This window comes from Taudactylus pleione, unplaced genomic scaffold (genome assembly GCF_031769625.1).
Source record: "Taudactylus pleione unplaced genomic scaffold, aTauple2 ptg000130l, whole genome shotgun sequence".
In the NCBI taxonomy this organism is placed as follows: Eukaryota; Metazoa; Chordata; class Amphibia; order Anura; family Myobatrachidae; genus Taudactylus; species Taudactylus pleione.
The window spans coordinates 4228752-4253590 of record NW_028284532.1 but is presented as its reverse complement, the minus strand read 5'-3'; the positions used below and the strand labels follow the sequence as shown (position 1 = coordinate 4253590).

The 24839-nt window shown below is 43.7% G+C and overlaps 1 protein-coding gene and 1 non-coding gene across 5 annotated transcripts in view; both read left to right on the top strand.

Moving 5' to 3' along the window:
• The window catches only part of LOC148523517 (signal transducer and activator of transcription 1-alpha/beta-like), a 130008-nt gene that overhangs the window by 58570 nt on the left and 46599 nt on the right, over positions 1-24839 (top strand). For all 4 annotated transcript variants that reach the window (XM_088473103.1, XM_088473104.1, XM_088473105.1 and 1 more), the window contains 2 exons: positions 16804-16824; positions 16966-17053. In XM_088473103.1, the coding sequence (XP_088329229.1) occupies positions 16804-16824; positions 16966-17053 (109 nt within the window). The remainder of the gene's footprint in view (positions 1-16803; positions 16825-16965; positions 17054-24839) is intronic.
• Positions 4822-4952, top strand: LOC148523518 (U11 spliceosomal RNA). Its single transcript, XR_015878464.1, has one exon. It is a non-coding gene; the product is annotated as a U11 spliceosomal RNA (small nuclear RNA).

The window sequence follows — 24839 nt, the reverse complement described above, 5'->3', positions numbered from 1 at the left end:
TTATCACTGGAGAATAGTACTGGTGAATAGTTCTGAGAATATCACTGAAGAACAGTACTGCAGAATAACACTGGAGAATCCTGAGAAAAGATACAGGAGGTAACTTCAGTGTGGAGCCTGGAACGGTGCAAACTGCTACTGGAAGTAGTGAAGTTGTTCAGGCAACTTCCTGTTCCCGGAGTCTAGCTTTATAGCTGGGCATTGGAGGAAAGAATCAGCTGAGCGACCGCAGGGCTACCATTGGAGAAAGGTCCGTTTAGGTAATACAGACAACATGGCTGCGCCCATGACGGCATCAGCGGGAACTTCGAACTGGAGAATCGCATGGAAGTTTTAGCAGTCCCTGGGGAGAATACTCGCGTCACCCACCACTGCACCTGGCGTCTGACCGTATGGGAGATCAGGGGAAGCCGGCACTGTGATGAGTAGCGGCCGATCACAGGCCGCATCCTGACAACATGCATCAAATAAATGTTTACATTTTGGAGTGGAAAAAAAGGATATACCTCTCTGATACCTGAGAACGGGTTCCCAGACACACCCCCTAACAACAGTTGCCAGGGATTCGAGGATTTAGAATCGTCTACGTGGGTGGCTCGGTTTGCCCTGAGGAAGCCGGACATCCGGCAAAATGCGCATAGGCATACTTACTGACTGACTGACTGACTGTGTCTCTTGATGTGAAATACAACTAAAGTGAATACACTGTGGTAGCCGATGTGGAAAAAATATTGTGTGTGATATACCAGTACCTGCGTCCTGGCCAAACTCAAGAGGGTACTGACTAATGTGATGCTGGGGTCTAATGCTGGCCACACACATGGCACTATTTTATCCGATCTGGCCGACGCCGACACATTGGAACGACAGATCGTGTAAAATATGGCCAAATCCTGAGTAAATCATGAGTCCCCACTCACGATCATGTTGCGATGCCCGTCCCCGTGGTCGCACATCGCATCGTCAGATCTGCCGTGCAGTAGGGAAGATCTGACAATCTAGGAGGCGATGCACTGTGAAAATATGGATGCAGGAGAGATCGTATGAAGATTGGACACCAAATTGTGTGCAGATCGTGTGCAGAGCTGCCGGGGAGAGTTTCAAGGGAAATCGTACACATCGTCTGATCGTGTGCAGATCGCTATCTGTGTGGGCACCTTAAGCCAGAGTTCCTGTGAGCATAGCATCAACGAGCAGCAGCATCGCGCACAGATCCCGGCCGGGGCTTGTATGCAGCGTCTGGGGCAGCCGCGTGTCTGTAACAGAGGGCGGCTAAGGGGGTAACACCAGTACGGCACATTAGCCAATTGAATATAAACCCCAGCCTGACGACACTCACAGAAATAAATACAATAATAACCCATATGATGTGAGAACCACCTAATAGAGTACATAGGGCTGTGTATTAGTTCTGTCTATTATGGTGCAAATGTCTTTGGCTGTTCAAAAGAAATATATTACAAGAAAAGCCCATGAAACACACATGGAAGAAATATAAATTATATTAACAATGTTGCTGAGCAGTGGATACAAATTATAAACATAATCAGAGAGCTGAACAGGCTGAGAATAATATCACACAGACTATTTTGTCCCTGGGAACAAAATAAACAACTAAAGTGTATAAACTACGCTATACAATAACCAATTCTCACAGTGGAATTAATATCCTTGCCCTGGCTTGTGTCTAAAATATTGACAATTCAGCATAACTCAAATAAATATAAATAAATCGCAATATATATCAATACTAGGTACTCAGGTGCAGATGACAAGGAATATACAAATTTAGTATATAAATGAGACAAGAACACAATGTTTTTAATGTCACTTTATTTCTAAACTTTGGGCCTGATTCAGAGCCGGACGCTATTTGCGGACGGTCGTTCAGGAAAAAGGGGTGGCTATTCAAATGAACCATTCGCTCTTTGCGGTCTGTTCACGCCTCCATGTCTGAACGAGCGAACAAATCTTGTGGTCGTTTTTTGGATAACTACGCCCCCTGGCCGTTCGCATCCTACGTCATGTCCGCTATTTATTAGATTAATCGAGTACATCGACCAGCGTATGAACTGCTCGCTATTCTTGTGGTTGGTTTTTCCTACCACAATCTTGCGAGCAGTTCTGACTATAAAATAACCCAGTGACGTGGTCAATGACGCTGCAGTATTAATTATGCACACCCATAAAACGCCCGTTTTGACCTTTTAAGCACGCCTGCGTTCTGATCTCCACTCCCCGTTTTCAAGCACCTTCCCCTGTTACCACCCACCTACGCCTCCTCCTGTCACTCATATTAGCAGGCATTCGCTATTTAGCGAACAAACGATTTTCGGCTGCACTGACTGGTTCGCGCATGCGTATTATAAACCGTACGCATGCGCAGAAGTGCGAACATCGCTCGGAACGAGCGTACTGCTGCTTACGAGCGGCTCTAAATCAGGCCCTTTGTCACATCTACTCCATAATTTTTTTTAAAACCGATTTCTTTTCGGACTGTAAATAAAAATAACAATAATAAAGAAAATAAAACTTTTATTAACATAGAGAATTAAAGGTTAAGTTTTAATAAAGCATACATATGTACTAACAGAGCCTTATATATCAGTCCCCTGAGTGCACCTACAGTTCTCGCCCTTTTTTCTATGTACCTTTGCCGATGTATACACAGTGAGATTGGTAGCAGTTTCTCGCCTAAGACAGTATATATAGATAGATACTAAGATAAAGCACTGACCAGGATAAAATATATCCCTTAAAAGGGGTGAAAAAGAGAAACAAGGGGATTTCAATTATACGATGTGAGACACATTTCCAATCATTGAAAAAATTCTGTGCGGAACCACTAAGTCTTTTATTTGGAATACGTCTTGTTACTAATTCTAATTCTGTTACATTACTGATACTTAGGGAATACATAGCCTGCATGACGGTGTATATTGTGTCTTGTTACATTACTGATACTTAGGGAATACATAGCCTGCATGCTGGTGTATAGTGTGTCTTGTTACATTACTGATTATTAGGGAATACATAGCCTGCATGACGGTGTATATTGTGTCTTGTTACATTACTGATACTTAGGGAATACATAGCCTGCATGCTGGTGTATAGTGTGTCTTGTTGCATTACTGATTATTAGGGAATACATAGCCTGCATGCTGGTGTATATTTCTCCTTCATCCACTAGGGGACACTGGAGTTCAAGACAGTGGGGTATAGACGGTGGTAGAGTAGAGCCTGGCACTTTAAATAATTTAGAAGTGTGACTGGCTCCTCCCCCTCTATGCCCCATCAGCCCCAGTTTTTAGAATGTGCCCGAGAGAGCCGGTCGCACATTAGGCTGTCTCCAGCCTTTTCATATAATTTTACTTCAGAGTTTTTACAAGCATTGAGGACAGGCAGGCTGCTTACTGTGGCAGTCTGCCTGCTACGTGGGAGCCGCCGGGAGGGCACCACACGGCTACTGCAGCCTGTGTCCGGTGACCCTGAGGAGGGGGCACAGAGAGAGTCATCGGACCCTGCGAGGACCCGCCACTGCTGACACCGGCATGTGTCCGGGTTCCTCGCCGCCCCCTCAGCCCAGCATCCCGGCCGCAGCAGTTGTAAGTATTAACCACTGCTTCTGATTAGCAGGAGCAGTGGACGTTAGAGCTGGGCTCAGTGGCATGCCGCTAGCTGTCACTGTTAGCGGCGCTGCTAAAACCTCCCCCCGCTATCCCCCCCATCTTTCCACGACGGGCCTGGGGACATAATTCCCGGTTAAAACACCGGAGCTAGCGGGGGCGGAGCCACTGGTACGGGCTCTCCCTCTCAGTGCTATGCACTGCAGCAGCATCCCGGAGAAGTGGCTCACTGTGTTAATGGTGGCTCTGTACAACAGCCGCTAAGCGCACTCAGCAGCCCGCCATTTATAGTGGAACACTGCCGGAGCATAGCTGGCAGTCAGCCAACAAGCGCTGACTCATCCCCGCTCGGGAGAGAAATGAACGCCCCTCCCCCCACAGTCAGACGGCTTGTGCTGTCTAAGAGCACCGCGCTGGCTTAGGCTCAGAGCCGCTGGGGAGCGCGGCTGTTCATTACAGCGCTCTCGGCTGTTGGTCCCCCCTCCTGTTTAATGAGGGGATGGAGCGCGGGCCCCTCTACAGCAGAGTAATGCGCAGCGTTACTGATATTCCTGCTCCTCCCTCCTCTATACACAGGGAGGGAGACTGCCGCGTCCCGCTACTCCAGGGGTCTACACTAGCGTTGTCTTGGTAGGTGCAGCGCCAGTAGCACTAAGAGGAGCAAAATACCCGTGTTAGCGGGGGTGGAGTTTACCGACGGCCATAGTGACCTGCCGCTCATTCCAGACTAATGACGCGTCCTCTATATATAGTGGCGCTATTTGAGTCGGGCTCTCCCCTCTTCTGCCGCGCTGTGCCCACAAGATGTCAGACAGTAGAGAGCTCTCATACTACGCCGGTTCGCAGAGGCTAGCGCTTAAAAGCTTTCTGGAGTCTGTAAGGCGGGCAGCCAATAAGACCGGCACAGTGGAGTGTGCCGTAAAATAGCCCGCCTGGGATCCGGGTTCGCGACCCGCACTAAGCACTGTCTCTATAGGCAGGCTGGCAGTCGCTCTGTTGTGGCTGTAACAACTACATGGGCATAGGCTTAGCAGACATATGCCGACCCCCGAGCGTGGTCCTTCTCATCGGTCTCTATTAATGAGGACCGCGGCATCCCACTGCTCCCGTAACTAAGAGGGCCTTAGCGGGGAGTTACAGTGCGGCCCAGCATTTTGTAAAGTCCTGCTCCTAAGAGGTCAGCACAGTAAAAATGTAACAGTTCTTGTGCCGTGCATGGCACATCATGATCTCCTGGTTTGGGACTGTGGGGCGGAATCGATATCGTAAGATTTCGGAAGCATAATTGCAACAAGACTGCTCGCGAGTGTCACTTTGGGCGTCCTAGGAGCAGTCGGCTACCTAAAACAGCATCTGGCCAGCGGCTCTGCTGTCATAAGGCATAGTGCTGATAGGTGGGGGCCACCACATCCCGCTGTCTTGGGGATGGATACCAGCCTTTGCGCGTCCATGCTCTTTATAAGCGCAGGCTACTACAGTTAGCAGCGCTATTGTAAGAGATGACAGCTCCTACTCTCCAATATATAGAAGGCAGCACTAGGCGCATGGCGCCCGATCTCGTCTGATCTTGGAAGCTAAGCTCCCCATGTGGGGTCGCTGCCATTCCTCTATTACATCAGCAGCACTGCGTACACACAGTGCTGGGTGAAGGTTTGTTAGCGCTGCCTCATACACTTCTGAATACTGATCAGCTGGGAGGTTTTCACCAGCGACTGGTTGAGGCCCTGTTTTTTTTTAGACATTGTCTCGCTGGCCTCATAGTGGGTTGGGTTAAAAATTCCTAACTTGTTTGTTATTTGCAAAAAAGGCGAGTACACCAGTGACAGGAGTTTCCCAGGATCGAAACCAGTCTGGGACAGCACGCTGAAAAATAAATAAATAAATAAAATTTCTTGCCCCCCTACGCCGTAGCAGTGTGTATGTAATTTGTATTTTATACTAAACTCTGGTTTAGAACATATACTAGTCCGGAGTGACCTCGTTCCTTGGCTCAAGGACCTTGGGTCAGCTCATATTCTACTTAGAGTATGCTCATCACCTATTAATCTGGCATATAGGTACCGGTGTGTGTGTGTGTGTGTGTGTATATATATATATATATATATATATATATATATATATATATATATATATGTGTGTGTATATACATATATATAGCTTCTTGTTCTTACCCTAAAGGTGAGGGTAGTATCTATTGGTATCGGTTTTATGTCAGATACCGAGCATATTTATAAGGAAAGATGCTGAGATTGAAAGGACTCTCCTGATGCGGTAGTTTGCTACGTATAATAACTCCGCTTTACACTATCCCTAAGGCTATATATATATATATATATATATATATATATATATATATATATTGAATGTATGGTATGTGTGTACGTATATGTATATATGTGTGTGTGTGTATATATGTATATATATATATATATATATATATATATATATATATATATATATATATATACAATAAAAAAAAAAAATTTCTTTGACAACTGGGTTCTAGATCCAGTATACTATTGATTAGGTGGCTTTATAGTCTAGAGTCACTTCTATAAGGGACCCTATTCATGTCCTGTGGCCGCCTTGTTAGTAAATTTATGTACTTACATAGATGCTCCTGGGACTCCTGGTGTCTAGGTTCAGCTCAGGCTGTTCTAGAGGCATTCTGCCTCACAACAATTAGGTCTTGGGCTATCTCATTGTGACCTTGGACAATATCTAATATATAATTGTTCACGTCAGTCAATGTCTACAGCCCCCCTTTTTCTGGGGACCTATTATTAATTTCTTTGGGCGCTCTTGGCAGTGCCCGGTAAGTACTTTCAGGACCAGTGCACAACATTATAAGACACTAAAATGCAGTATCTAAGTACTATATAAGCATGCTAATCTCCTGGTGCAGGAGTCTGCCAAGTCTACTTAGTATTAACTCTTCTTTTCAAAGAGACTGAATTCCCATGCACCTAGGTAGGTGTCTGTGTGTACGTGTGTGCGTATATAGTATGATATATAATCTATATATATATATATATATATATATATATATTATATACTGATATTTTCCCATTCCTTGTATGAATATTTCCTTATAATTGGGAAGTCCGGTTTATAATCCCTAACTGGGGTTATGACTGACGATATATCCCTTTCATGGGAAAACTGATGCACGGTACCCTTTGCGGTACTCCATATTATTGACTTGTCGCATACGGCACAAGCTATCTCAGAAATCAGAATCTCTACAGTGGCCCCTAGATACGTTTCCTATCGGAGAATGGAGAATCCAAGTTCTATTCCATCCTCAAGGCTTAAGTGGTTAAATTACAACAGAGTTGCTGCTCCTATGCCTGAAGGCCTGGGGCCACCTACTGATATAGGCAGGGTCAGGCCTGGGTTATATTAGATGATGGGCATAAAGTAAAATGTTTGTTTTCCATATCACTTGTTGTGACTACTATGATGTCAGGGGTCACTGGTAGGGATCCATCATCTAATAGGTGATATCTCCGTGTATTCCTTGACCGTTACATGGTTTTAGTTAATACCTTAATTCTGCCTCTTGGCTTATAAGTACTTCATCATTATAAGTGTTATTGTAATGATACACTAGTAGACCGGTTTTTGGGGTATATGTATAATCTCTATATGTATACACCTCCCTAATAGAACAAGCTCAGGTATAGAATGTGGTCCTGTTGATGACCTTCATGTCTCCACTAACATTCTGCTAGTCTCTACAATATTTTCTAACATCTCCAGACTGCAGTTAGTGCAGTTGAGCATGGGTTCTTACCCAACAAAGCCACTCTCAAAGTTGAGGCTGGTTGCTGTGGGATGGAAAAGGTCAGTGACATTCTATGTAGCATCCAGAAGGCTTCTGGTCGCTCACAGGTAAGTGGGCTTACCCACTATGGTCTCGGGAGATGCTCCTATTTCATGCAACCTAACATTACATAGTCGTTATTCTCTTCTGCACCCTAGCTGCTGTCCTAGCAGCCAATGTACTCCTTTATGGCACCTGTTCATATCTGTTGGCTCTACACTTTTTCGAGCTTATACGGGCGTGTAGGTTCATAGTTCCTACATAGCAATCAGTGCCACTATTCTATTAGAATCTCTTTGGTCTGGCCTAGGGTGCATCTATGGCCTACTGCACATCTTACGTGGAAGTGTGACATTCACTATGTTCCATGCCTCACGCAAAAACTACAGCCACACCACACATGATATTGGAAGCTATGCTGTGTTGGGCCTGGTTAGTACTTGGATGGGAGACCACCTGGGAATACCAGGTGCTGTAGGTACACTGGTTGGCTTTCCTGTTCAGTATCTGTTGATACTTTCATTACTCTGACAGGTTCCTGTCGGGTACTTTCATGGTCCTAGTGCTCTAACCTTGCTTTATGGGATGCTTCACAATATGGGTAGCTCGCTCTCCCTTGGTGGCTGTTGCATCAGTGTCGATAACTTTATACGTATCTGTATGATTTGTTTATGTCCGGCAGTGCTGGGATTATTCGGTCTGCGACTGTGGCATATTCCTGTTTTTGACTCTACATTGGGATTTTCTCCAGTTCTTCTTGTGTTATTGACCTTCTCCAATGGATGCTGGTTGGAGCTCCCTGCTACCAACAGTCCGGTTTGGTCTGTTTCAGCTGAGATTACAGTGTTCTGTAGCTTCTCATCTGCGGTCGTTGCCTTGCTAGCCGTTCTGTACCTTTCCACCTATGCTGTATGTTGTGGAAATTCTGTGGCTGTTCGGTGATGGAATTCTGATTGAATGTCTTTTGTGCTCTACGACACTTGATCCTCAGCCTTTTCTTTGGGCCTACGGTTCTTGGCAGTTCCTGTTTAGGTTTGGCCAAGGGGTCGGCCAGTTCTCCGCGCTTCCCACCCGGGAGGTTGGCTTTGGGACATCCCCACTGTCTTGAACTCCAGTGTCCCTAGTGGATGAAGGAGAAAACAGGATTTTGGTACTTACCGATAAATCCCTTTCTCCGATTCCACAGGGGACACTGGACGCCCGCCCAGCGCTGCGTACCTGCCGTTTTGGTTGTTTCCTTATAAGGTTGTGTGACTGCATGTGTTCCCTTCAGTGGGTTCCTCTGTTCTCCTTCCATCGGTCTTGTTCCGTTCTGTAGACTTTCTCCTTGTCTTCCTATTGTCCTCCGTCTCCTCTCGGGCTCAGTTCTTAAACTGGGGCTGATGGGGCATAGAGGGGGAGGAGCCAGTCACACTTCTAAATTATTTAAAGTGCCAGGCTCTACTCTACCACCGTCTATACCCCACTGTCTTGAACTCCAGTGTCCCCTGTGGAATCGGAGAAAGGGATTTATCGGTAAGTACCAAAATCCTGTTTGTGTCTTGTTACATTACTGATTATTAGGGAATACATAGCCTGCATGCTGGTGTATATTGTGTCTTGTTACATTACTGATTATTAGGGAATACATAGCCTGCTTGCAGGTGTATACTGTGTCTTGGTACATTACTGATTATTAGGAAACACATGGCCTGCATGCTGGTGTATATTGTGTCTTGTTACATTATTGATTATTAGGGAATACATAGCCTGTATGCCGGTGTATACTGTGTCTTGTTACATTACTGATTATTAGGGAATACATAGCCTGCATGTTGGTGCATATTGTGTCTTGTTACATTACTGATTATTAGGGAATACATAGCCTGCATGTTGGTGCATATTGTGTCTTGTTACATTACTGATTATTAGGGAATACATAGCCTGCATGTTGGTGCATATTGTGTCTTGTTACATTACTGATTCTTAGGGAATACATAGCCTTTATGCTGGTGTATAGTGTGTCTTGTTACATTACTGATTCTTAGGGAATACTAGGTACTCAGGCCTGCATGCTGCTGTATATTGTGTCTTGTTACATTACTGATTATTAGGGAATACATAGCCTGCATGCTGGTGTACAGTGTGTCTTGTTACATTACTGATTCTTAGGGAATACTAGGTACTCGGGCCTGCATGTTGGTGCATATTGTGTCTTGTTACATTACTGATTATTAGGGAATACATAGCCTGCATGTTGGTGCATATTGTGTCTTGTTGCATTACTGATTATTAGGGAATACATAGCCTGCATGCTGGTGTATAGTGTGTCTTGTTACATTACTGATTATTAGGGAATACATAGCCCTGCATGCTGGTGCATATTGTGTCTTGTTACATTACTGATTATTAGGGAATACATAACCTGCATGCTGGTGTATATTGTGTCTTGTTACATTACTGATTATTAGGGAATACATAGCCTGCTTGTTGGTGTATACTGTGTCTTGGTACATTACTGATTATTAGGAAACACATGGCCTGCATGCTGGTGTATATTGTGTCTTGTTACATTACTGATTATTAGGGAATACATGGCCTGCATGTTGGTGCATATTGTGTCTTGTTACATTACTGATTATTAGGGAATACATAGCCTGTATGTTGGTGCATATTGTGTCTTGTTACATTACTGATTATTAGGGAATACATAGCCTTTATGCTGGTGTATAGTGTGTATTGTTACATTACTGATTATTAGGGAATACATAGCCTGCATGCCGGTGTATATTGTGTCTTGTTACATTACTGATTATTAGGGAATACATAGCCTGCATGTTGGTGCATATTGTGTCTTGTTACATTACTGATTATTAGGGAATACATAGCCTGCATGTTGGTGCATATTGTGTCTTGTTACATTACTGATTATTAGGGAATACTAGGTACTCAGGCCTGCATGTTGGTGCATATTGTGTCTTGTTACATTACTGATTATTAGGGAATACATAGCCTGCATGCTGGTGTATATTGTGTCTTGTTACATTACTGATTATTAGGGAATACATAGCCTGCATGCCGGTGTACATTGTGTCTTGTTACATTACTGATTATTAGGGAATACTAGGTACTCAGGCCTGCATGCTGGTGTATATTGTGTCTTGTTACATTACTGTCTTAGAGAATACATAGCCTGTATGCCGGTGTATAGTGCGGCTTGTTACATTACTGAGTCTTAGGGAATACATGGCCTGCATGCCGGTGTATAGTGTGTCTTGTTACATTACTGATTATTAGGGAATACATAGCCCTGCATGCTGGTGCATATTGTGTCTTGTTACATTACTGATTATTAGGGAATACTTAGCCTGCATGTTGGTGTATAGTGTGTCTTGTTACATTACTGATTATTATGGAATACATAGCCTGCATGCTGGTGTATATTGTGTCTTCTTACATTACTGATTATTAGGGAATACATAACCTGCATGTTGGTGCATATTGTGTCTTGTTACATTACTGATTATTAGGGAATACATAGCCTGTATACTGGTGTATAGTGTGTCTTGTTACATTACTGATTCTTAGGGAATACTAGGTACTCAGGCCTGCATGTTGGTGCATATTGTGTCTTGTTACATTACTGATTATTAGGGAATACATAGCCTGCCTGTTGATGCATATTGTGTCTTGTTACATTACTGATTATTAGGGAATACTAGGTACTCAGGCCTGCATGTTGGTGCATATTGTGTCTTGTTACATTACTGATTATTAGGGAATACATAGCCTGCCTGTTGGTGCATATTGTGTCTTGTTCATTACTGATTCTTAGGGAATACTAGGTACTCAGGCCTGCATGTTGGTGCATATTGTGTCTTGTTACATTACTGATTATTAGGGAATACATAGCCTGCCTGTTGGTGCATATTGTGTCTTGTTACATTACTGATTATTAGGGAATACATAGCCTGCCTGTTGGTGCATATTGTGTCTTGTTACATTACTGATTATTAGGGAATACATAGCCTGCATGCCGGTGTAGATTGTGTCTTGTTACATTACTGATTATTAGGGAATACATAACCTGCATGTTGGTGCATATTGTGTCTTGTTACATTACTGATTATTAGGGAATACATAGCCTGTATACTGGTGTATAGTGTGTCTTGTTACATTACTGATTCTTAGGGAATACTAGGTACTCAGGCCTGCATGTTGGTGCATATTGTGTCTTGTTACATTACTGATTATTAGGGAATACATAGCCTGCCTGTTGGTGCATATTGTGTCTTGTTACATTACTGATTATTAGGGAATACATAGCCTGTATGTTGGTGCATATTGTGTCTTGTTACATTACTGATTATTAGGGAATACATAGCCTGCATGCCGGTGTATATTGTGTCTTGTTACATTACTGATTATTAGGGAATACATAGCCTGCCTGTTGGTGCATATTGTGTCTTGTTACATTACTGATTATTAGGGAATACATAGCCTGCATGCCGGTGTATATTGTGTCTTGTTACATTACTGATTATTAGGGAATACATAGCCTGCCTGTTGGTGCATATTGTGTCTTGTTACATTACTGATTATTAGGGAATACATAGCCTGCATGCTGGTCTATAGTGTGTATTGTTACATTACTGATTATTAGGGAATACATAACCTGCATGTTGGTGTATAGTGTGTCTTGTTACATTACTGATTATTAGGGAATACATAGCCTGCATGCTGGTTTACATTGTGTCTTGTTGCATTACTGATTATTAGGGAATACATAGCCTGCATGCCGGTTTACATTGTGTCTTGTTACATTACTGATTATTATGGAATACATAGCCTGCATGCTGGTGTATATTGTGTCTTGTTACATTACTGATTATTAGGGAATACATAACCTGCATGTTGGTGTATAGTGTGTCTTGTTACATTACTGATTATTAGGGAATACATAGCCTGCATGCTGGTTTACATTGTGTCTTGTTGCATTACTGATTATTAGGGAATACATAGCCTGCATGCCGGTTTACATTGTGTCTTGTTACATTACTGATTATTATGGAATACATAGCCTGTATGTTGGTGCATATTGTGTCTTGTTACATTACTGATTATTAGGGAATACATAGCCTTTATGCTGGTGTATAGTGTGTATTGTTACATTACTGATTATTAGGGAATACATAGCCTGCATGCCGGTGTATATTGTGTCTTGTTACATTACTGATTATTAGGGAATACATAGCCTGCATGTTGGTGCATATTGTGTCTTGTTACATTACTGATTAGTAGGGAATACATAGCCTGCATGTTGGTGCATATTGTGTCTTGTTACATTACTGATTATTAGGGAATACATAGCCTGCATGCTGGTGTATATTGTGTCTTGTTACATTACTGATTATTAGGGAATACATAGCCTGCATGCCGGTGTACATTGTGTCTTGTTACATTACTGATTATTAGGGAATACTAGGTACTCAGGCCTGCATGCTGGTGTATATTGTGTCTTGTTACATTACTGTCTTAGAGAATACATAGCCTGTATGCCGGTGTATAGTGTGTCTTGTTACATTACTGATTATTAGGGAATACATAGCCCTGCATGCTGGTGCATATTGTGTCTTGTTACATTACTGATTATTAGGGAATACATAGCCTGCATGTTGGTGTATAGTGTGTCTTGTTATATTACTGATTATTATGGAATACATAGCCTGCATGCTGGTGTATATTGTGTCTTGTTGCATTACTGATTATTAGGGAATACATAGCCTGCATGCCGGTGTACATTGTGTCTTGTTACATTACTGATTATTAGGGAATACTAGGTACTCAGGCCTGCATGCTGGTGTATATTGTGTCTTGTTACATTACTGTCTTAGAGAATACATAGCCTGTATGCCGGTGTATAGTGTGTCTTGTTACATTACTGATTATTAGGGAATACATAGCCCTGCATGCTGGTGCATATTGTGTCTTGTTACATTACTGATTATTAGGGAATACATAGCCTGCATGTTGGTGTATAGTGTGTCTTGTTACATTACTGATTATTATGGAATACATAGCCTGCATGCTGGTGTATATTGTGTCTTGTTGCATTACTGATTATTAGGGAATACATAGCCTGCATGCCGGTGTATATTGTGTCTTGTTACATTACTGATTATTAGGGAATACATAGCCTGCATGTTGGTGTATAGTGTGTCTTGTTACATTACTGATTATTATGGAATACATAGCCTGCATGCTGGTGTATATTGTGTCTTGTTGCATTACTGATTATTAGGGAATACATAGCCTGCATGCCGGTGTATATTGTGTCTTGTTACATTACTGTCTTAGAGAATACATAGCCTGTATGCCGGTGTATAGTGCGGCTTGTTACATTACTGAGTCTTAGGGAATACATGGCCTGCATGCCGGTGTATAGTGCGGCTTGTTACATTACTGATTATTATGGAATACATAGCCTGCATGCTGGTGTATATTGTGTCTTGTTACATTACTGATTATTAGGGAATACATAACCTGCATATTGGTGCATATTGTGTATTGTTACATTACTGATTCTTAGGGAATACTAGGTACTCAGGCCTGCATGTTGGTGCATATTGTGTCTTGTTACATTACTGATTATTAGGGAATACATAGCCTGCCTGTTGGTGCATATTGTGTCTTGTTACATTACTGATTATTAGGGAATACATAGCCTGTATGTTGGTGCATATTGTGTCTTGTTACATTACTGATTATTAGGGAATACATAGCCTTTATGCTGGTGTATAGTGTGTATTGTTACATTACTGATTATTAGGGAATACATAGCCTGCATGCCGGTGTATATTGTGTCTTGTTACATTACTGATTAGTAGGGAATACATAGCCTGCATGTTGGTGCATATTGTGTCTTGTTACATTACTGATTATTAGGGAATACATAGCCTGCATGCTGGTGTATATTGTGTCTTGTTACATTACTGATTATTAGGGAATACATAGCCTGCATGCCGGTGTACATTGTGTCTTGTTACATTACTGATTATTAGGGAATACTAGGTACTCAGGCCTGCATGCTGGTGTATATTGTGTCTTGTTACATTACTGTCTTAGAGAATACATAGCCTGTATGCCGGTGTATAGTGTGTCTTGTTACATTACTGATTATTAGGGAATACATAGCCCTGCATGCTGGTGCATATTGTGTCTTGTTACATTACTGATTATTAGGGAATACATAGCCTGCATGTTGGTGTATAGTGTGTCTTGTTACATTACTGATTATTATGGAATACATAGCCTGCATGCTGGTGTATATTGTGTCTTGTTGCATTACTGATTATTAGGGAATACATAGCCTGCATGCCGGTGTACATTGTGTCTTGTTACATTACTGATTATTAGGGAATACTAGGTACTCAGGCCTGCATGCTGGTGTATATTGTGTCTTGTTGCATTACTGATTATTAGGGAATACATAGCCTGCATGCCGGTGTATATTGTGTCTTGTTACATTACTGATTATTAGGGAATACATAGCCTGCATGTTGGTGTATAGTGTGTCTTGTTACATTACTGATTATTATGGAATACATAGCCTGCATGCTGGTGTATATTGTGTCTTGTTGCATTACTGATTATTAGGGAATACATAGCCTGCATGCCGGTGTATATTGTGTCTTGTTACATTACTGTCTTAGAGAATACATAGCCTGTATGCCGGTGTATAGTGCGGCTTGTTACATTACTGAGTCTTAGGGAATACATGGCCTGCATGCCGGTGTATAGTGCGGCTTGTTACATTACTGATTATTATGGAATACATAGCCTGCATGCTGGTGTATATTGTGTCTTGTTACATTACTGATTATTAGGGAATACATAACCTGCATGTTGGTGCATATTGTGTATTGTTACATTACTGATTCTTAGGGAATACTAGGTACTCAGGCCTGCATGTTGGTGCATATTGTGTCTTGTTACATTACTGATTATTAGGGAATACATAGCCTGCCTGTTGGTGCATATTGTGTCTTGTTACATTACTGATTATTAGGGAATACATAGCCTGTATGTTGGTGCATATTGTGTCTTGTTACATTACTGATTATTAGGGAATACTAGGTACTCAGGCCTGCATGCTGGTGTATAGTGTGTCTTGTTACATTACTGAGTCTTAGGGAATAGATGGCCTGCATGCTGGTTTATATTGTGTCTTGTTACATTACTGATTATTATGGAATACATAGCCTGCCTGTTGGTGCATATTGTGTCTTGTTGCATTACTGATTATTAGGGAATACATAGCCTGCATGCCGGTTTACATTGTGTCTTGTTACATTACTGATTATTAGGGAATACATAGCCTGCATGCTGGTGTATATTGTGTCTTGTTACATTACTGATTATTAGGGAATACATAGCCTGCATGCCGGTGTATATTGTGTCTTGTTACATTACTGATTATTAGGGAATACTAGGTACTCAGGCCTGCATGCTGGTGTATAGTGTGTCTTGTTACATTACTGAGTCTTAGGGAATAGATGGCCTGCATGCTGGTTTATATTGTGTCTTGTTACATTACTGATTATTAGGGAATACATAGCCTGCATGCTGGTTTATATTGTGTCTTGTTACATTACTGATTATTAGGGAATACATAGCCTGCATGCCGGTGTATATTGTGTCCTGTTACATTACTGATTATTAGGGAATACTAGGTACTCAGGCCTGCATGCTGGTGTATAGTGTGTCTTGTTACATTACTGAGTCTTAGGGAATAGATGGCCTGCATGCTGGTTTATATTGTGTCTTGTTACATTACTGATTATTAGGGAATACATAGCCTGCATGCTGGTTTATATTGTGTCTTGTTACATTACTGATTATTAGGGAATACATAGCCTGCATGCCGGTGTATATTGTGTCTTGTTACATTACTGATTATTAGGGAATACTAGGTACTCAGGCCTGCATGCTGGTGTATAGAGTGTCTTGTTACATTACTGAGTCTTAGGGAATAGATGGCCTGCATGCTGGTTTATATTGTGTCTTGTTACATTACTGATTATTAGGGAATACATAGCCTGCATGCTGGTTTATATTGTGTCTTGTTACATTACTGATTCTTAGGGAATACATAGCCTGCATGCCGGTGTATTTTGTTGTCTCTGCCCAAAAATTGTACACTGTGTAAACTCAACACGTTCACTTTAATTACAAAAGGTAGGGTATGTTATATCTTTTTTTTTTTTTTTTTTTGTTAAAACAAGTAATTTTCTATCATTTATATTAAAGCACATATTCTGTTTTTTTTTCATGGATCACAAAGTATATCAACAAACTTTTCTCTTTTCACAGGGTTCCTCCAAACATCAAAGGGTAAGACCATTACACAATATGCTACATGCTATCACACCAGTATATCATGTTCAAGCCCTGTCATGATCCCTGCAGCCCCATAATTCCCTTTATGTACTTTCATTCTTTTAATTTGGTTTAACGTACTCTGTATCTCCAAAGATATCGCCGATTTAATTTGTTGGGGCCAGCTGTCAAGACCATGGAAGATGTACAGGGAGATGGACTGGTGGTAGAGTACAAACATTTGGTATGTTCTGCATAATCTGTTTAATATGTTTTTCAAAATCTTACATTATTATAAAATGATGGAGTGTCAATATGTGCATTTCTGCGTCTAAGATCCCAAATGGAAATTGTGATTATAATTGTTATCGGGAGTTTGAAGTCTCATTAATGTGAGATGACATGGAGGGGGCAGACTTCACAATATGCTCTGCTGCAGAGAGTATATTTCTTCTTCAGGTTCCATAGGGATCCACAGGGATACCATGGGGATAATGCGGTTGGAGTGATCCAGGCAACAAACAGTTAAAGCTTTCAGCTCCCAGGATGCCCCTGGTCCTACTCCACATATACCCCGCCCCTGGCCACAGGCATTCAGTTGTTCGTTTGGTGTGGCCGGATTCCGATGCACTTTTGTAACGGGACAGCTCAGGCAGTTTTTGAGTTAGCAGTGCTGAGCATCTAAATTAAGACGCATGCACTGCGCCTCCATCTAGTTCCGCTGGGCCACAACATCAGTAACATCTTTGATGATTTTGGCGGGTCACGGCAGAGCTTGCTAGCAGTGATGCTGGGGCCCAAACTGCAACCGGAGATGTCAGGTAAGGCGATTCCTCGTTTACGGGGAATCGCGCGTGGCATTCCTTTCTTCCGGCACCAGAGACACACCGGAAACCGCTACAGTGAGGGCCCGAAGCATCCACGTCCTCACTAGATCACCGGGGCCTTATCGTCTGACCCCGGGGATCAGCAGCAGGCGCTTCTGCTGTCATGAGACCAGTGTACCCGGCTGGTTGATACAGCTTAGGGGAGGTAGGCTCTCCCCCGGAAGCTCCTCCCCCGATCCAGACGCTGTCCCTTCAAAGGTTTTCGCGCGTCTGGGTCGATCCTCCTACCCGCCAGTGCTTGCAATTTGCAAATAATATATTATATTAATAAATACATCAAATATTGTTGCACAGCATCATGTATACCAGCCATATTCACAGATGTGGCAGCAGTCAGCCCGATGGTTGTTTCATCGATTGCTGCTATATGTTGATAGTTAGTTCCCTTGCAAGTACTATTTGGCTGATCTCTGTAAGTGCAGAGATCAGCTGCAGCAGGGGCAATGATCATCAGTCCCCTCTGACACATGCTTAGCTGCACTTTGCTTGTGAAGGTGGGGAGTGGGGAACTAGCATCAGTGGGTGTGGGGTAGGGATAGACATCAATGGTCGATGTTTTCAGACCATCAATGATTTCTTCTTCGGGGTCCATAGGGTCCACAGGAATTACCTTGGGGTATGTGGTTGGAGTGATCCAGGCACCAAACAGTTACAAGCTTTAGCTCCCAGGATGCACTGGGTCCTCCTCCATATATGCCCCAAGTAAGTTTTTATTCCTATAAGTAAACGGCACTAGGCATCCGAATGGACGCCTGGGCTGCTGCTCCGTCTACCCCTGCCGGCGCCGCAACACCAGTGAGGTAACTGGTGATTTCAGCGGGCGTCAGTGGAGTGAGTGTCGGGCCCAGGACTGCAGATGGAGACATCGGGGATGCAGGTAAGGTGGCTCCCCGCGGGCCACTGACAGTGGGAAACCACGTGGCAGTCTGTATCTCCGGCAGTGGAGACCTGCCGGAGGCCACTGTTGTAAGGAATCAGGTAAACTGCTTCCCCAACTAGACCACCGGGACATGAGATTCTCCTGACAGCTGGGGATGATAATGGCGGCGGCCATGTATAAACCAGTCAGCCCGGTGGATCCATACAGCCTAGGTGAAGTACGCTCTCCTCGGTGTCCCCTCCCCAACCCAACCCTGGTCCAGAGTCAAGGTTTCCCGGATCTGGGTTGCTCCTCCCTGCCTACCTGTATATGAGACGGCCAGAGACCACTCTCAGGTACTCTCGGTGGCTGCAGATCTCAGGAGGTTCGGTTAGTCTCCCTGTATACCTCTTCTTGGATAGCCAGATTATACAGAGCTCGATATCCTACTCAGCCTTGTGTGCTGTTCGTAGTTGACTAAGATCTTATTGCATATATAAATTATATATTTTTGCATCGCATGTGACTTGTGTAAATCTGCTGTGTGTTATACTGCCTTTTCTATTCATGAATAACTCAGTTATAACTATCACTGCTGTGAATGGGACACGGGGAGGGACAGTGGAGATGTTTAGAGGTACCCGTCAGGGGTGCCCACTGTCCCCTCTTCTGTTCAATTTATCTCTTGATCCATTGATGCGCCTCATTCAACAGTCGTCGAATATTAGGGGTATTTCAGTAGGCACAAAAGAGTTGAAGATTACTGCGTTTGCAGACGATATCCTATTGTATATCTCTAAACCATCTTCCTCCCTACATCACTTATTAAACCTTCTTCGAGACTTTGGAGCTGTCTCGGGTCTGCAGATCAATTCAGAGAGGTCGATTGCCTTATATCTTCGGCCGGGGTATGTTCGTCCCTCTTGGCATGCCACCACTCCTTTTGTATGGGCAAAAAAGAGCTTTGTATACCTGGGGGTCCAGATTACCAAAAACCCTGCATCCCTCTATCGTACGAATATCACTAAGGCCCTGATGGAGCTCCGCAGGGAGTTGGAGGGGTGGGGTCGTCTCCGGCTCTCTTATCTGGGCAGAGCTAGCCTGTTAAAAATGGTATCTTTTCCTAGGGTATCTTACCTCCTGCAATCCCTCCCCATCCTGTTATCTCTAGAGGATACTAAACAGATAAACAAAGAATTTACAAACTTTATCTGGAATCATGGGTGCCGTAGAATAGGTCTTGTTCTCTTACAGCAGTTAAAATCAAATGGAGGAATAAACTTCCCTAATGTCACTCAATATAATCATGCCGCTATTTTGCGTCATCTTAGGGACTGGCTAAATTGCTCAGACACATACTGACTTTGAATTGGAGGGTGGCTTTCTCTCGGATTGTAATCTAGTGTCTTTTCTACACATGCCGGATCACGAGATTCCCCCTAGTTTGAGAGAGAATCCGCTTCTATGGAGCACACGCAAGTTGTGGTGTATTTTGAGAAACAAATCAAATCTAAATGCTAGTAAAACTAAATTCATTTCTTTTGTGCTCAACCCTGAGTTCCAGAGGGGACAAGCCACTTATCATTTACTCTATGGGTGACTAGAGGAATTAAATCAATAGGGTGCTTAATGGATGACGATATGAGGCGACCTCTCACGTTCCAAAGGGCGGTGGAGAAATATGATTTTCTCTCATCCTATCCATTTGCATACTATCAAGCCCAACATTACATTAGTGAAATCATTAAATCTTTCTCAGTACAAGATTGGTCCAATCCTCTGGACCCTTTGCTGGCTGTTCCCCCGCCCACAACTAAAGCCATATCCATACATTACAATTCCCTAAGAACAAAGTTTGACTATGAGGGGATCCAAACGGGGTTGCCTAGATGGTTGGACCATTTCCCAAATCTGACAGTGGATAGACTACTAACTGAGTTAGAAAAATCTTGCCACCTTATACCAGCTAGTTCTTATAAAGAATTATTTATGAATATATTTCATAGAACATATATAAGTCCTCACAGAAGTTTCCTGATGGGAGCTTCTTCCTCGCATAGATGTTACAGATGCCAGGAAGAACATGCAGACATATATCACTGCCTCTGGGCATGCCCTTTAGTGAGAGTTTTCTGGTTGAGAGTTAGGAAGTTTGCTACTGATCATCTGGTGAATTTCTTGCCCTTCACTGCGGAATTTGCCATATTGGGTATGCTTCCAAGGGATCAGAGGGTGTCTAGGGGAGGACGGAAGCTACTCCTAGCTATAAGCGCAGCAGCAAGGAAAACTGTCCTTCAGATGTGGATTCATCCAGAAGTTCCTTCTCTCTCCCTTTTTCGGGAAAAACTGTTTTACATTTTCAGGATGGAATGGTTGGAGGCATCCTTGGAGAGGGAGACTAGAGTTGGCAAATTCTTTGAAATGTGGGAGAGTTATGTAAATACTTTACCAATGAACACTAAAAGGCTACTTCACAAATGTTTCTCTCCTACATCATGGTTTGACTTGCGAATGGTGGATAATGACCCACCGATATTGATGTAGTGGGGGGGCTTCTATCCGCATGGTAGGGGAAAACTTTGGAGATCTTAATTACAACTTTGAAGTCACTTATTTAAACTGTTGTGTCATATAACATACCGTTGATTATGTGACTGACATTAATATAATGTTATTTATTGTATGCTGAATTGTTACGTATCCTTATGTACATTTGCATATTATTTCTTGTTCACATGCTAAAGAGTCATAATAAAAAAAAAAAATAAAAAAAATAAAAAAACTATCACTGCTGTTTCTCCTCATAATCCCTCTGCTACAGGTGTGTGGGTTATTTTGGGTGTGAAACACTGTCACATTGTATTATATTACTTTGCATAACATTAGGGATATTATGTCCAAAGAAAGTGAAAAGCAGGAAGCAAAAGCCCCTGTGCTGGTTTTATGTATGGCCTGTTAGGCAGGCTTATCCCCTCAGTATTTCATACAGAATGGACTATGTGGTCACTGTTTCAAGGAGTCACCACATCAGTCAAATATACCAGCTCCTGGGCAGGAACTCCCTTGGGCTTCCTTTTCCCAGATCATGGCGCAGGTTGTAAACTGGTTATCTGCTCCTGTGCCGACCCCTACTATGGGGTACCCCCAGCAGCTACAACCTACTATGTTTATGCCTCCTATGCATCCATGCTGGATGGATGTGTATTCCCACTCAGGTCAGAGTATGGCTCTGTCCCCTGCTACATTTCAGCAAACGCTGCAAGCAGCTAGGACAGTACAGCCTAAAAGCAGAAGGTGGTCGGCTTCTTCCTATCATTCCGTCCAGCCTGCAGACTCTGTTGCATCTTCAGATGAGTGTGAGGACATACAGGGCTACTCTCAAGAATCTCTGTCAGGAGAGGAGGACCATTTACCAACGGCAGATGTTCCCACCTTGATTAAGGCGGTCAAAGCTGTGTTAAACATAGATAGTGAGGAGCCAGAGCTTAGGAAGTCTCCGGTGTTTAAATACCAGAAGGTTGTGAAGGCTGAGTTTCCCAAATCTGAGCATCTCTCTGAACTTATGGGGGAAGCATGGAGTTCTCCAGATAGACTATTCCATGTTACAAAGAATATTACAGCTTTGTACTCCCCCTCCCCCCACCAGATGAATGTGCTAGATGGGAAGTACCGCCAACGGTAGATGCGCATGTGGCCCATCTGGTCAGGAGCGCCACATTGCCCATACCATCTGCATCCTCCCTTAAGGATTCCACAGACAGAAGACTTGAAGCCTGTCTCAAAGTGGTCTTTTCTCTGTCAGGAGCGGTTACCCACCTGGCCATGGCCGCGGCCTGGGTATCTAGGGCCATTGAAGAATGGTCGGGAGCACTGGAAAATGCTCTTCCAGAGGCTTCCAGAGAACAGTTGACAATTGTCTCCTATATTAAGGAGGCAGCCTCCTATCTGGGAGAGGCGCATTAGATGCAGGTATTCTGTCTTCTAGGGCATCTGCTGCCTCAGTCGTGGCTCGCAGAGTCCTATGATTAAGGGACTGGAAAGCAGATGCAGGGTCCAAGAAGGCTCTGGAATCCCTGCCATTTACGGGAGGCATTCTGTTTGGCACAGAATTGGATAAAATTGTAGCTACGGTGGCAGCCTCTAAAGCGGCTGGTCTGCCTTCAATGTCTACCGCTAGACTTAGGCAGTCATCCTTTCGGCCGCCAGGAAAAGTGAAGGGTCAGTCTTCCTCTAGAACCAGTTCTTGTAGGAGACCGCAATCTAACAAATCTTGGCCAAGCAGACGTCCGGCTTCCAGGTTGGACAGTAAACCCGCGGTTTGATGGGGCGGGCCTCCCTCTGGGGAATCCCAGGGTGGGAGGACGACTTCTTCAGTTTTCGGACACCTGGCATCTCACAACAACAGTCGCCTGGGTTCGGGAGGTGGTCTCTCAAGGGTACGTCCTTACTTTCTGGAGAAGTCCCCCACAAAGGTTTTTCTGCACAACTCCTCTGGTGGAGTCTGCAAAGGCCTTGGCCCTCCAGCAGGCCATTCATTCCCTGCTGGATTCAGGGGTAATAGTCCAGGTTCCAGTAGATCAACTAGGAAGGGCTTAATTCCAACCTATTTTTGATCCAAAAACCCAATGGATCCCACCGGCCTATCCTGAATCTAAAGGGTATCAAAACATTTATCCGGTTGCCCAAGTTCCGTATGGAAACCCTTCAATCAATTGTGTTGGCAATGGAACCAGGGGATTTTATGGTGTCTTTGGACATTCACGATGCTTATCTGCATGTGCCTATTACACCTTCCCACCAACGTTTTCTGCGGTTTGTGGTCCTGCAGAAACATTTCCAATTTCAGGCGCTGCCTTTTTCTTTTGTCAACAGCCCCTTGGGTGTTTACCAAGATAATGGCAGTAATGACTGCCTGCCTCGGGTGTCAGGGAGTCAGGATACTGCCATACCTGGACGATCTCCTGATACTGGCACAATCTCCACGGGTATTGCAGCATCATCTCAGACTGACGATTGCCTGTCTACACAGGCATGGCTGGATCATAAATTGGAAGAAGTCATCGCTTCTTCCAGTGCAACAGATGGTGCATTTAGATGCACACCTGGATTCTATGGCAGAAGACAAGATTGTGGCCCTTCCGGTGCGGATTTGCAGGTTTCTCCACAACCAGTCAGTATCTGTTCACTCAGCAATGCAGGTTCTGGGGTCCATGATGTCCACTTTAGACATGGTGGAATATGCTCAGTTCCACTCCAGACCACTGCAACAGCTGATCCTCTCCGGTGGAACGGGGAGTATCAGTTGATAAAGTCACAGATGATCCGTCTTCTCCCTCTAATGTTGGTTGCAGACGTTTCGTCTGAACTGGGGTCGCCCCGTTCTGGATTCCAGATTGGGTGCTACTTACTACCGATGCCAGCCTCCGTGAATGGGGCGCAGTGACAGGTCAGCACACATTTCAGGGAAGATGGACGACCAGGGAAGGTCTCCTGTCTATAAACATCCTGGAACTGCGTGCAGTGTTCAGAGCACTTGTTCAGGCACAGGATATACTGAAGGGCAGACCTGTCCAGGTACAGTCTGACAACGCCACCGCAGTGGCCTACCTCAGTCATCAGGGAGGCATGCGAAATCAGGCTGCCATGGCAGAAGTGTCAAGCATTCTGGTCTGGACAGAATGGCATATTCCAGCAATCGCGGCAGTGTTCATACCAGGAGTCCTCAATTGGGGACCGGACTTCCTAATTTGCCAGGATATACATGCCGGCGAGTGTGCTCTTCATCCACAGGTATTTGAGAGCCTAGTGGACAAATGGGGACTTCCAGAGGTAGACCTCGTGGCCTCAGGCCACAACCACAGGGTTCCCAGGTACGGGTCCAGAACCAGGGATTCCGCAGCCAAGTTTGTGGGCTCTAGCAGTGAAGCGGGACTTCAAGTTAGCATATCTTTCCTCCGATCTCCCTCCTCCCAGTGCCATACAGGTGTTGTCATCTCATCCTTTCAAACAAGAGCGTTGCAAGAATGTAATATCTATAAATGACAAGGCTCCCCCCGTCCCAGCCTGCAGGGGGAATCCTAAAGAAGCCTAATGCGTGGTGACCCGGGCTCACACTACATAACATCAATGTCTGTTTATGTTTCCCAGAAATTGGTGGAATCATATATTTAAATATCATTAAAAAAAAAAAAAAAAACCAGTAAAAACCTAGAAATAAAGTGACATTTTCTGTCTCCACAATGAAACAATACAAAACAATAAACCAGCGCAAATAGAAAATTAGA